This window comes from Carassius auratus, chromosome 7, assembly GCF_003368295.1.
Source record: "Carassius auratus strain Wakin chromosome 7, ASM336829v1, whole genome shotgun sequence".
Lineage (NCBI taxonomy): Eukaryota > Metazoa > Chordata > Actinopteri > Cypriniformes > Cyprinidae > Carassius > Carassius auratus.
This window is the reverse complement of record NC_039249.1, coordinates 7,433,384-7,448,046: the sequence shown is the minus strand read 5'-3', so window position 1 is coordinate 7,448,046 and position 14,663 is coordinate 7,433,384. Positions and strand designations below refer to the sequence as shown.

Below are 14,663 nucleotides of genomic sequence, written 5' to 3'. Positions count from 1 at the left end.
TTCAGTATAAAAGGAGATCTCTCTCTCTCTCTCTCTCTCTCTCTCTCTCTCTCTCTCTCAATTCAGTTTCAATTTAAGTATGCTTTATTGGCATGACAAAAACTATACAGCTGTATTGCCAAAGCAGTTGCAGCTGGGCTGCTTATATGTATTAACAGTAAGACAAATAATAGTAATTGTAACAATAAAAATATATAAAAAGTTTTAAGCATGTAGTGCAAAATGGATGGGTGTAAGTATATAAGTTAGAAATAAAATAAAATAAGATAAAGTATTAGATTTACAGAGGCAAAATATACATCTAAGTAATATAATAGAGAAATACGGCATAATATAATCTACATGTGTTGGAAACATCAGATCTCTCTCTCTTTCTCTCTCTCTCTTCCAGACACACACACACACACACACACACAGGTCTTCCTGCTGATTTCAGCAGCCTCTCTCCATAATTATGGCTCCAGTTGCTGAACTGCAGATTTTTTCCTCTGGTGTTTTACTGGACCCTGGATCAGATTCAACCATTTTTGTCAGCACTATGAGAAAGTTTTGTTTAAGATGTAAGCTGACAAAAACAACAGAAACCCCAGATCTCTCTCACACCGCTGAATACTTCAAAACCACAGTTATGATTACATATATTTTATAGTTTTAAGTTTTATTGACCCTATCCATCTCTGTCTCCTGGTCTGTGTCATTCAGAAAATACTATTGTTAACAGGCACTGACACAAATCAAGGCGAGTTTTTATATGCTGATCTTTTTCATATTGTTTGATTTTCACCAACAGATTTTTTCCTTTGTTCGTTTCTCCGCCTTTCTCTATCTCTCGCTCTCTCATGTTGTTTTGGTTTTCCACAGAATGAGATCCAGATGTTTTTTTGAAGTGCAGGAGGAGAAAGAGAGCAGAGGATAGGGAGGGGAGGGGAGGGGAGGGACGAAAGATGAGGTGACTGTGCAGTCCTTTAGCATGCATACAGAAAAAAAAGAGGGAAAAAGGCAAAAGTGTGTCAGGATGGCAGACTGGGGGCCTGTATGTGTCTTGGAGTGGGTCCTAACAGGATATGACAACGCTATGGTTATGTGTTTGGCCTTGGGTTTGGATACAGTAATACACACTTCAGAAGTATGTCTAAGGCAGAGATAGAAAGATTTTGGTTGATTATAAATGACACACAATTTAAAATATTCTGCTCAAAAGTGACATTTATCTTGATTTCACTTTATTTTCATCATATATCTTATGCCTCTTTTTTTCTCATTCTTGTCATGACACTCTTTTTTTCTTGGTTCATTAAAAAAAGAGAGAAAGAAATTATTAGGTCAAAACAGTGATAATTTAAAGGACAAATAGCTCTCAATTATTCAATTATTTTTATACAATAAAAAGTGAATTTGACTTCATAGTTTTTAGTTCATCTAAATAATTTCATAACGACTTTCCACGTTTCAAGATGACATGTCAAATATATACATAAAAGACATGGTAAAGAACTTCAAAAATAGGCCATTGTAAAGCAGCACAAATAAATTATGAAAGTATGGTTAAAAAAAACGTTCTAAACCAGTTTTAATGTGACTTTCATAGAACAAAAAAAGAAATAAAGTGTATTAAATTTTTTCAGTTTTAATAAAAATCAAAAGTGCTCAGAGCTGAAGATATGGCCAATGTATACTGTCATTGTATTAAAAGAATAATTATGAAATTACCCCCCCCCCCCCCCAAAAAAAAAAATTAAAATATATAAATATATATAAAAACATGCAAGGGGTATGAGTTAATACCATGCCCTTCTATATACTTTTTTCAACATAATTCTGTGGCTGCTGATTCAGACCTTACTAATCTAATAGTGTTATATATAGGCATACAAGGGGGGAAAATGGCAACCTAAAAATTGGAAATCTGACTTTAATTTAAACAGAACGTATCAACCTAAATACATGAAACAAACAAAAAAAATGTAATAATGAGTTGAATCGGGTAGAAATAGGTCCTTAAGGTAACAATTGGAGGTTACCATTTTTTCCATATACACAAGTTTGAACTTGCCCTCCTCTGCTCCTCTCTTGACTTCTGTTCACCTCTCAGTCAGCAGTGTGTGGTAAAGTTTATAGTAATGTAGGTTACAAAAAACACATATACACAGTCTGAATTGCAAGCAACTGTCCAGGCCACGTCCTGTTCGCCAGCTCAGCGTGTATGTGGGCGTTTGTGTACTTTTTCCCTGGCCACCCCACGAAATCTCACCAAACATGACTGCCAGAGCTCTCTCACACCACCATGACCAGAGCCAGACTTCCTGCCCTGTGCTCAGCTCATCTGTCCATCCCATGAACAGAGATGACACAGTTTCAGTAGAAATCTAATATGTAAATTAATATATGCATGTTTTAGTAATCTACTTGCTGAACAAGTTAATAAGGGCAGCCACAATTTCCAGAAAATCAAACACGGATGTTTTTCTTTGTTTTTGTTTTTTTTTCTGCAGGCATTTTGTCAGAAGGATAAAGTGTGCCAGAGACAGAACAAAAGCAACAAATACAGAGTAATCATCGGTAATTCATGTCATCATTATGCCGAACTGGCAATTTTGTATCAGATTAATACCTGCTCACCACTGTAGCTATTAAAAATCATACAAAGAGCAACACAGCGAACGGGGATTCAAAGATGGGGGAGAAAGAGAAAGAGATTGGAAAGGGAGGGGACAGAAAAAAAACAGCTCAGAGATGTTTGTGGTGGGCCGTTCATTTAAAAGCATCATAAAAGAGAACAATTTTGCTGTGTGGAGAAATGAGGAGGGGGAAGACGGGAGGGAGGCGGAAATGGCAGGGCGCTGTTTTTTCTGACTCTGTCAGCTGGAACAGTTTTAGGATACTTTGAAGAGAAGCAAATGCTCCTCCTTCACTAGAAAGTACAGTCAACTGTCTCCGGTCTCTTGTTTTTCCCAAATACGAGAACACATAAGACACTCATCAGTTTTCTATAACAAGCATAATAACATCTATGCATTAATTACTATATTGATATATTTACATTCATGAACTGTAAGTTTTGGTCCTCAAATCTCATATACAGTTTCACATAACAATGTTCTTTGGGACAGTACCTCTTTTTTTCTTTATGACTTAGGTGTCCATTGAGCTTTTGTATATAAGCAATATATTTATCTTGAATGTTGATTTAAAATAAGATGTTAATAATATATAAATTAAAAACATCAATAAATAAAAACTGAACTTTCAGCAGAAAAGCAAAAGTAAAAAGTGTATGTGAGTTGATTTTATACTAATGTGAAAATGTATTTTTAAGGTCCAGAAAAGAGAGAGAATAATTTTTAAAAATGAACTTTATTTCATTTTCATTTCCAGGTACAAAAAGTATGAAAAAAAGTAACTCCTTTACATTTACTCTATATCATTATCATTATAAATATCATTACCATTATCATTGTTAAAATTACCTCAGAAATGTCTAATACTGATGTCTGTAGTGAGAAAACCCATAGCACCATTACTGTTCATAAATAAATCTCCATTTGTTTCTGCCAGGTGGAGAGCTAGAAAATCTCACCTTATTATAGAAACTGGATTTTTCCAACCTTAATACTGACATTAAAAGATCGGAAGCTAATTTGTAATAAGTCACATTCTGCCTGTGTCCAGCAGGACTTGAAATGACAATTTAAAATAGGTAAGACTACACATGGAGAACAATAATAACAATAACCATAGTTATAATAACAACGGAAATCATTAATGACATAGTTAATCATAGTAAAATGTACCGAACACATTACAATAACAATAGTATTTTGAGTTGAAATGGATTGTCAGCTCTGCTCTATAGGGGTATTTCAAACTGGCCAACTCCAGAAGCTGCTCGGCTTCTCTCTCCCTGAACTTTGACCTGTAACCTTTGACCTTTCACGTACAGCAGGTCTCTATAGTCGAGCCGTACTTTGTGCAAATATCTTAGGTGAATAAAAGGTGCAAGGAAGGTCAATTATAATAGTCCTTCCATACTATTAATTCAATGGCAAAGGCACGTAATGGGGTGCAGGAGGTTTTCACTTGATCAGTAATGTAAAAAAAAGCTAAATCTGCGTTAATGCATCATAAGTGAGATCATTTAGAATATAGAACATTTCAATCAAACAGCCGCCCGGCTGGAGTCAAGTTGGGTTCTGGGGAGGGAGATTTTCAGAGAGGAAAAAGGAGGGATTGTATACTGAAAAGAAGGCTGAAGGAACAAAAGTGCATTTCACTGATAAACCGTAACCATGTAAGAGATGGATGGGGGCTCTTGTCGGTCTCTCTTATCTCCCACTACATTTTTGATTTTTTTTTATTAATGGCAGAGAAGTACATGTAAATAGAAAAGCATACGATACACATCCTTTACTTTTTCATCTCTCCCTGCTTGCACACCTTTACAGTCTGACATTCATTTTCACTTGATCCTAATAACATTTTTCCATTCAAAATCTTTCCAAACGCCATCTACTTGTATCCCTCTTTCTTGTCTCTTCCCTGCCTTTCGTGTTTGTCTCTAAACCTTGTCGAGCAGAGAGCGGTGACAGTAGAGGAGGCGTCGAGGGGTGCCGTAGCGCCGGAAGAACAGCAGAGCCCCTAAAGTGAGAAGCACACAGGCCAGAAGAAAGAGAGGGATGACAATGGTTGCGGCTCCTCCCATGGCTCCGCCTTCTGACTCGTCCACTTCAATGATGAGCACTTCCTCATCTGTGCCAAGCCTCTTCTTGGGCTCTTCTCCTTCACAGCCCATCCAGTCAGTCAGGACCGATTTGGGGTAGCCTGGCTCCACCTTCAGCTGCTGGTTGTTAAACTTCCAGTACTTATTGGCTTTGTAGAAATAAGTGTGGGCTGAAAAAACGTGGAAGAAGTTGATTCAGTAAAAGTGACTCTAAATTTCTAAACCTCTAAAATGGTATACAAGTTCTTTATAAACAAATAGTTTGGGTTCTGGTGAAGAACCCACAGGAAGAAAACAGAAGAACAAATGCTGCTGTACCTCCATCTCCGCTCATGAAGGCCCCTTTGATGTTATCTGGTACTCCTTGCCATACACTGATGGGTTTAGGGTAATCTGAATCCACAGATCTGCTTTTCTCATTGAAACGGTAATATCTGAGAAAAGAGAAAAGAATGCCATGTATGAAAAATGATGAAAATAAAAGAAAAGGTAGAGGTTCACAAAAAAGAAGAGGAAGCGGTTTTTTACCATATGACTCAAAATCATTGGAGTTATAATTACACTGAATGAGACATGGTGAGAAACACTGGAAACGTACTTGGTTCCTCTAAAGAAGTAGGTGTTGCCAGTGGGTGTGTAGAAAACAGCAGCATCCAGCTTGTCTCTTGGTAGGCCTGTGCCAAGCTCCTTGAAAGTCTTTGGATAACCTTCCTCCATTTTGGCCTCATTGAACACCCAGTACTTATCACCTATATAGAGGACAGAAAAATAAGCTTTATTGTAATTTGTGACACTTATCAAAACCAGAAATGCAATGAGAGGTGAAAAAAAGATGGACGCACCTTTGAAGAAAACAAACTTTCCATCAGATCGTTCATAGGCTGCGTTGATTGAGGGAGGCAGTCCCTTCCAGAAATGTCCGATGGGCATGGGATAACCCTGCTGAGGTTTACCATCACGCATTCTCCAGAACCACTTTTCCTGTGGAGTAGAGAGGGTGTCGATGTTAAAAACACACAAAACATAATGGTATGTACACACAAACTTAATTTGCATGCAGCTGTACCTTGAAGACGAATATCTCTTCCCGGAGAAAAGCGATGGTGTCGAAGTGTCCCTCACATATGTCAGGGCCAAAGGAAGGCCGGTCTGGCCTGCGGGTAGGGGGCCGGGGGGCCGGAGGATGGGGCACCTCACCAGAGCCAGCGCCTGTTGAATCACACAGGTGAGCATAAATAAAATAACTAACTACATATACACATAAAAATAAACTAATAAAAATTCCCAAACATACAAAAGTATTCAAATTGATCTAAAATTAAAATGAAAATAATTCAAATATACATTTATAAAAAATACATAAATACTAAACACTGGAGAGTACTGATTGCAGTAGATTATTTGCAGGTATTCATAAATGTACTATATTTTGAATAATGCATTCTTTTAATTCAACATTTGTTTAAAATACTCAAAGATTTTCAAAGACAGAAACAGATATCAACAGATATTATTTATAATATGTATTTGTTGCATCTGTAGTATCATTGTTTAAATGTCTTCACAAAAAAATACTGACTTAACTGTAAATGATTTAGACATCTACAATTGTTTTAGCAATTTAATAATTTATTACACATTACACATTATTTTATGTTGGCTATTCTTTTGAATTAATTTATACACTTTCACATTTTTCTAAATGACTTGGCTCGTGAAATGAACATAATAATAAATAAATGAAACTAAATGCATTTATGCAATGTAACTGACTACCGTATATTTGCTGGATCCCACGTCTGTCATCATCAGGCAGCACAAAGTTCTCAGTGTCCATCCACTGGTAAAACGGAGCCATGATGGCAGACGGATCGCCTGAGTGTTCCAAACCCAGAGCATGACCTAATTCATGCACTGCCACCAGGAACACATCATTGCCTAAAAGAAAGGCAGAACAACAATGCTCTTAATATAAATAATCACTGAATTTACAAGCCCAGCCTGAAGTTTGCTTTGCTGACAGATACATTTCCACATTCTCTTATTCTCTGCTCACCTCCCTGGTCAACGTTGCCTGTTGTCCAAGGTTCTGCCGCGTCAAAATGGGTATCACCTCCAATACCCTGACCAGGGAAGTACGCGTGGGCCAAGAAACCTCCCTCACCGTCAAATGGAGTGCTGTCTCCGTGAAAGCCTTCCGCAAAGTAAAGCATGATATCTGCAAATTTATCCACCTTGCCATTGATTTGACTGTATGGGATTTCACGGAACTTGAGTGGCGTCACAGCTTCCCAGATCTTGAAGGCTTTCCCGATGGCCTCATGTGTGGCTTGTTCGCCCACTTTAGGAGTGTAGTTCTGGATACTGAGAAGAAAACATTTGGGCTTATTTGCTAAGTGTGTGTGTGTTTTTAGGAAAGGAAGTGAAACTAACAGTTTTAAAAATATATATGTCCCTAAAATCTGATAACTTGTTCCACTTTTGTAAAAGAAGAACCAGATTAATGTAGTTAAGATGCTTAACATTATTTATGTGTTTTGAGTGTTTAAATAAGGATTGTAATGCAATGTGTAAATTGTAATCCAACTAAAGCGTATCCAGTTACTGTTTATGTACAAGTGTTAATGGCAGGTGTATAGAGGGCAACAGTATATGCATTAAATGTATCATTAATATTCTCCTTAGTTTGTCAAATAGAGTTCCATACCTGAAAGTGATTTCTTTTTTTTCCCATTTTAGGCCCTGGATAACATAGCGCTTCTTTCGTAGATTGCTCTTCAGTTCAGAGCCAAATTTATCTGGAACTCCACACCTTGGCCGCTGCATGGCCCTGACAACGTCATGTTAATGTAAGACATAAAGTCACTCAAGAATATTTGACTCAGTCACCTAAGAAAACAGTTGCAAATCAAATATTTAAAAGGTAAGTCCACCCAAAAATATAAATTCTGTCCATTTATTCTTTACATCTAAATAAACATACACATTTGGTATACATGGAAGCTTAGTGAGCACCAATAATGTCATTTATTTTTATTGAACCTATTACTTTTTTTAAACCTCTCATGTTTAATTAAACAAATTCTGGGTCTGGGATGACATGAGGGTGAGAAAATAATGATGTCATTTTTATTTTGGGGTGAACTATACCTTTAGCCCTATCAGGTCATACTCCATCCATTTGTGTTTAAAGACATACATAATATAACTATTGAGTTACGCATTGCACATTATTTTAAAACAGTTATAATTAACTAAAAATAAATGTATGAGATAGATTGGGCTAGACTTACGAGAGAGTAGCTGGATCCATAGTGCCAGTGACAGTGAGGCCATAGAACTTCTGCATGGTGGATATCGCAGTGGTGATGGATTTAGGAGAGCGGATTGCCTGAGCCCGAACATCGCCAGGAGGAAGATACCCATACTGCTGGAGCCATGCCTGAGAGAGGATGAACGTCGCATTAGCACACATGCAGCTACACTACAATACCTTTTTATCATTGTAATCAACCAAACTCAACAATAAAGTGATATAGTGCAGAGACACAGAAAAAAGTTTCTCTGGAAAACATCACTTGTGTCAGAGCATGAAACAGTGCAGGTGTCACTGCTTTTAAGGTGACCTCAACGAATTAAAGCTTGGGCTGAATGTTGTGGGTGTACTCACTGTTCCAAATGTCTCAGTGCAGCACCACATCCACATGACATGCTGTCTGAATTTATAAAATTTAATTGTACACAAACCTGCCAAAGTCCACAAACATGAGTGATGAACCACAGTGCAAACACAAAGATGTGTGTTAGTGTGTGTGTGTGTGTGTGTGTGTGCTTATGACCTGGTTAAACTTTTGTGGGTGAGAGAGTGTGTGTGGATGCTCGAGAATCTTAAAGGCTTTAACTGTGGAGTGTGTGCTGTAACTGTGAGTAACTGTGTGTCTGAGACTTTATGACCCTAATTTAACTTTAAGGATGTATGTGTGTTTCCAACCTAGTTATAATTTTAGGGGTATATTTGCTGAAGAAAAGTCACTAGAATTTCACTAAACCTGACAAAGCCTATCTTGGTTTCAAAGAACCTATTACTACATATTATTTAATATACTGTATCTATATACGTCAAAGAATATATATATATATATATATATATATATAAGTTATACAGTTGTACAAGTTTATATTAAATATATTACATTTCTATTTATATAGAGACCAAAAAAGGAACACTAACAAAAAATGAAACACATAAAATCTAAATATATCTCAAAATGTACAACTAGTCAGACGACAATGGTAATGTAATTATGTAGCAACAAAGGCCTTAATGTGTTTCACGTGTTGTTTTTTGTAAGCTTTGCTTATAAACTTAAATTTAAAGAAACATGTTTGGTTTATAGTCTTTCTTAAGTACTATGTCCATTTGCAACAAAAACAAATAATATATATAATAATATATATATATTAATAATCATTTATTTAAAACCCACAAATCATTATTCTGAATACTAGAGGGATGTGTCCTCTTCATGTCTTTGGTAGTTATGGCCCTGATTATAGCTATAGCTGTAACCTAATGGGCTTATCTGGGCTGTTTACACAAAAGTTACATGTTTAGGAGTGACTGTCTGTTAGACTCAGTGGTAAAAGTCTCATTTTAAGGATCAGACAGCCAATGTCTCCATTCCAACCACAAAGAGTGTCAGCAAAAATTACAAGCAGTTTTCAGTAATCCTTGTGACCTCAGACTGCCTCCCTTCTTTTCTTTCTTTCTTTTTTCTTTCTTTCTTTCTCTCTTTCTTTCTTTCTTCTGAACAGGCAAGAGAGAAAAAGAAGGAAGACCATGATGGCAGAGAAACTACAAATACGTACTTTCAAGTACCTTCTGAGTCACAAATACTGAGAAATGTGAATCGCTTGAAACTACATAAAAACAGAAATCCCCTGAATTGTTGTCAGTGTTGAGATTGATTTATCACTTTCTACAACTATATTCCGGATATCTCTTGACAGCAAAGTTTGTATGTTATGTTAAGTATGTTTTAACTATGTTAATCAAAGACAGCATACTGTAGTTCACTTCACATTTTAAGTGTCCTATAAACTGTCTGAATATATGCATATCAAAATGATAGATCAATTTATTGTAATTTCAATTGATTGTTACTAATTGAAAATTTGCTGCACAAGAACTGTGTAGCTGCCTTAATATATACTTTAGCATATTATATATACAGAACTGATTAGGAAATGTATCCAGAGAGCAACTTCAGAGTTTCCACTGAGACATGTCAACACTTGCCATATCGGTCGAGGAAGTCTAGATTGGGATAACACGAAAGTGTAGTGTTAACCTGGTCACCCTTTGCTCCATTTTTCTTTCTCTCAGTCTGTGATTTAATTCCTCATTTTTTTGTATGAGTGCTTTCTGTGTTTGGTGGCTCCGCTGTGGTGACGCACCCCGTTTTTTGTAAAAACACTGAAAACGTTTTTCTCTCTCTCTCTCTCTTATTCCCTCTGAAGGCCACTCTTCTCCCTCCCGAAAAGCCCCAGGTCTTCTCTTAATGCTGCCAGCAATCCCAGCATGCTCTGCTGGCCTGGAACTCCCAGCGGTTGCCGTCAAAGGTTCTATTTAGAACGTTCCCCTGACTGAGGAAGAGCGAGTCACTGTGTGGCCATGCATCAGCTATTACCATGCAGACAGGTAGCCTTTATGTAATAATCAAGACAGACACTGCCATCATGCACAGGTCTGGGAACAGATTTTAACAGTAACCATTAACTCACACAGGATAATGACTGGCAGGTTCAGAAGATGTGAGGTTAAGTGTAAGCACACGCTATGACATCACATGCCAGCAAGGCTAACAAATGCTACATTAAAAATATAAATCCGCTATCCTTTAAAACTAATGGAGTAAAGAAGTTTATGTGCTTCCTGAGATGGCTGTTTCTGAAAAACAATTTCATCATTTTATGGTGTTGCAACATGGGAAAACACATTCCATTTTGGGAAAGTGGAGCATGTTGTTTTTCTGGTAGGCTGTGTGCAGTTTTAACATTACACTAAACTGTGCACAGCCCACAAGGCCACAACTATCCTGATCCCTGATTCTTATAGTTTCTCTACAGAAAGCATTGCTGTCAAACTTTCCACGCTTACGGGGGAAAAGCTGAGTTTATGATTTTAACAGCTGATCTGCTGCTCCTGAGGTATTAGAAAGGGGAAGAAAAGAGCAAACTATGGCTAAAGAGAGAGAAAAAATAGGTTGAAGGGGGAAAAAATTAGATTTTAGAGATTAAAAGTTAGAATTCTAAAGACAAAGGGTAGAAGAAAAGAAAGAAGAAAAAGAAGAAAAGGAGGGCAGAGGTGAGTCTGAATGCACGACAGGAGGACTGAGTCAGTAGTTCCTCTTTGTCTGTGCCAATGGAAAAAACTGAAAATTTTAGACATTAGTGCCCGTGTCTCACTCTGCATCTTCATGTGGAGGATCAGATCACTGACCCATTTAACTGAGCAAACTAACTAATATTAATACAGCATAATACTTCTCATATCTACAAAAATCATAAAAACTTCAGTTCTCTCAATTGCTATTAATCTAAGAACACAGCAAAAATGTATTACCAATTAGCAGAAGTGAATTGCCTAATTCCAGCAGTTACAGATGCACGAGATTATCATCCATATTTAATTCACATAATCATAGTGCAGAACTGCATCATTTTTCCAAGGAAATATTTATTTATACAATTATAAAAAAGAGAGATTATGTTGTTTGAGCTTAATTGTTTTATATCTTATTAAACATCTAAAGTTATTTTTATCCATATTAAGCTTCAGCTGATGAAGGTCTGAAAGATTCAGCAGAGTTTCAGCAGATGCTTTGCATCTGTAATACTACTTAAAGAAATACATCATCTCTCGTCTATGGCCTGGAGAGGGGGGCAATACCCATCTGTTTTCCATAAGGAATAAAACTGAATTTCTTTCTTACTTTTTTTTTAAGTACAGAATTCAAAACAACAGCACCTGTAACAACAGCAAAAGTGCAGGGCTGTTGTCTGAGGGATTGTTAAACCCTAGCAATTCCTGGAAAAGTCATAATATACCTAATGTAGGCCTAATGCATTTAGTTAATTCGTTCAGAATTCCTGAAACAAAATGAAAAAAAAAAAATGCTTGGGGAAAATGTTTGTACATACACATTATGGTAAAAGCATATTATATTGTGTTAAAGGTAAACCAAAAGTCTGAAGAGTAACAGCAGTTGCACTTGCACTTGGCATCTGTGATTAAACCCTTTGTGCAACCTTTATCTTCGATCATGCGACCCTCACATGAGGAGACTGTAATCATCTTGGAAAACTTTGGTGGAATCTGCAGAGCTGAATTTTTTCCATACTATCCTTGGGTACATGTCTCAACCATCTCAGAAATGTGAAGGAGTGCGAGAGTAGGGATATGAAGGGATATGACTAAAGACAGTTATTAAAATGTCTTAAATCCTCGCTCTGATCTTATTTTCTTTATTTTAGGCCATTCAGATTTCCTGGCTCACATCTGTAACAGAGACGCCAAAACGTCCTGAAAAACAGTCAGTCGTTCTCTCCCACTCACAGTTATGTGTCTAACAGGCCTATTTCTGAAGCAGACATTAGGATGCCTCTGGGTGTATAAACAAACTGATAAAGCTACTAATATATCAACTTACCCGTTTTTCAGTCAAAGGATATAACAAAAGAAACACAAGATCCTAAAAATGCAGGACAGACACCACAAAACTAGACTTGCGCCACTTTAATAACTAACCCTGTCTAGCTAAATAGGAGTCCTGGAGCCTCTGACTCACTCATTTTTTGTTTTAACCTGATATTTAGGGGTCTGGATAGACACAGCTCTTCTCATCTGTATTCAGCAGTGAATTATGAGATACACGAATACACTTCATGAAGGAAATCCTGATACGCGGAAACATCTGAGCGCATCTGTGTCCAGCAATGCAGACAGACAGTGGAAAGAAACACACACACACACACACACACACACACACGCACACAATACTGTAAAAACAGTGGATGTTGAATTACCTCTGGTCTGACTTCTTTGTCACTGCTCCCACTTTGCACCAGAAATATGCTGGTGAGGGCGAGTAATGGTTGGAGTTGCGCTAACATTCCTTAATGCGCGAGACTACTGAAAAACACTGAAGGACACAAAAAAATGCTCTAGGCACCGTTCTTACAGTTTTCTCGTTTAAGTTTCTCCAGCAGATTCTCCTGACTCAGACCATTCCAATAGTGAAAATGTTTCCTTAAAACTCAAAAAGTACAAAAGAATAACAATAACTGACTTCTGCCTAACCTATGGAGTATGAATAATCATTATTAACGAATGGTCAAAAATTAAAAAGGGATCCCAAAAAGAGAAAACTATTTTCAGAGGTGAAATTTATTTGTCTTAGTTTTGCTCTATATTCTCATCTTGCGTTTTCTTTTGTTCGCTGATCTTTCTCTCTCCACAAACGGCTTTGGAGACGTGGTTCTTTTACGATCTGTCTGTGCACACTGGGAGGAGTATCGAGCCCGGCCAGACTTTCAGGCGGAGTTTGAGTTTTAAAGGGTTAGTTCACCCAGATAGCAAAATTGTGTAATTAATAACTTACCCTCATGTTGTTCCAAACCTGTAAGACCACCGTTTATCTTTGGAACACAGTTTAAGATATTTTAGATTTAGTCCGAGAGCTCTCTGTCCCTCCATTGAAGCTGTGTGCACGGTATACTGTCCATGTCCAGAAAGGTAAGAAAAACATCATCAGAGTAGTCCATGTGACATCAGAGGGTCAGTTAGAATTTGTTGAAGCATCGAAAATACATTTTGGTCCAAAAATAGCAAAAACAACGACTTTATTCAGCATTTGTCTTCTCTTCCGTGTCTGTTGTGAGAGAGAGTTCAAAACAAAGCAGTCTGGATATCCGGTTCGCGAACGAATCATTCAGTTCACCAAATCGAACTGAATCGTTTTAAACGGTTTGCATCTCAAATACGCATTAATTCACGAATGACTTAAGCTGTTAACTTTTTTAATGTGGTTGACACTCCCTCTAAGTTCAAACAAACCAATATCCCGGAGTAATTCATGTAATCAAATAGTACACTGACTGAACTGCAGTGAAGAGAGAACTGAAGATGAACACTGAGCCAAGCCAGATAACGAACAACCGACTGACAACGACTGACAGCAAGGCACCGAACCCCCAACTGCTCCCCGGGTGCCGCAGCATAAATGGCTGCCCACTGCTCTGGGTGTGTGTTCACAGTGTGTCTGTGTTCACTGCTGTGTGTGTGCACTTTGGATGGGTTAAAAGCAGAGCAAGAATTCTTAGTATGGGTCACCATACTTGGCCGTAGGTCACATCACTTACAGGCAAAAATCTGGGTGTTATATTAGACAGCAACTTGTCGAATGAAAATCATATTTCCCATTTTACTAAAACAGCATTCTTCCATCTTAGAAACATTGCCAAGCTATGAAACATGTTACTTGTTTCTGATGCAGAAAAGCTAGTTCCTGCATTTATGACCGATTTGACTGTTGTAATGCACTGCTAGGGCATTGTCCTGCATCTTTTTTTGCATTTGCCTCCCAAACTCTGGAATTGCCTTCCTGATAATGTTTGGGGATAAAACACACTTTCTCTCTTTAAATTTCAGTTTCTCTGTTTTGCCACAGGGTAACAAGCTTCAGTTTGGATCAAGAACACCTGAGAAAAGATGATGTCACCACCTCAGAGGACCTCAGATGATGCCAACCCTCAAATAACATACAGAACTACCAAATTGTACTATAAGTTTGATTGCATCGTATAATAATTGCTGTTAATAGTGTTCATCGTATGTTTGATTATGTATTTAATTGATTTTTCCGTACATTTCTGCCATATATAC

The 14,663-nt window shown here is 37.4% G+C and overlaps 1 protein-coding gene across 1 annotated transcript; it reads right to left on the bottom strand.

Annotated features, from left to right (window-relative positions):
- Positions 1 to 3,796: 3,796 nt before the first annotated feature.
- On the bottom strand, positions 3,797 to 13,284 carry mmp14a (matrix metallopeptidase 14a (membrane-inserted)). Its single transcript, XM_026266952.1, has 10 exons — positions 12,806 to 13,284; positions 8,011 to 8,159; positions 7,425 to 7,547; positions 6,774 to 7,081; positions 6,494 to 6,655; positions 5,784 to 5,926; positions 5,560 to 5,698; positions 5,316 to 5,466; positions 5,036 to 5,151; positions 3,797 to 4,887 (listed from the first exon to the last, which is right to left on the bottom strand). The coding sequence occupies exons 1-10, from the start codon at positions 12,890 to 12,892 to the stop codon at positions 4,556 to 4,558; spliced, it is 1,710 nt and encodes a 569-aa protein (XP_026122737.1). The 5' UTR covers positions 12,893 to 13,284; the 3' UTR covers positions 3,797 to 4,555.
- Positions 13,285 to 14,663: the final 1,379 nt, after the last annotated feature.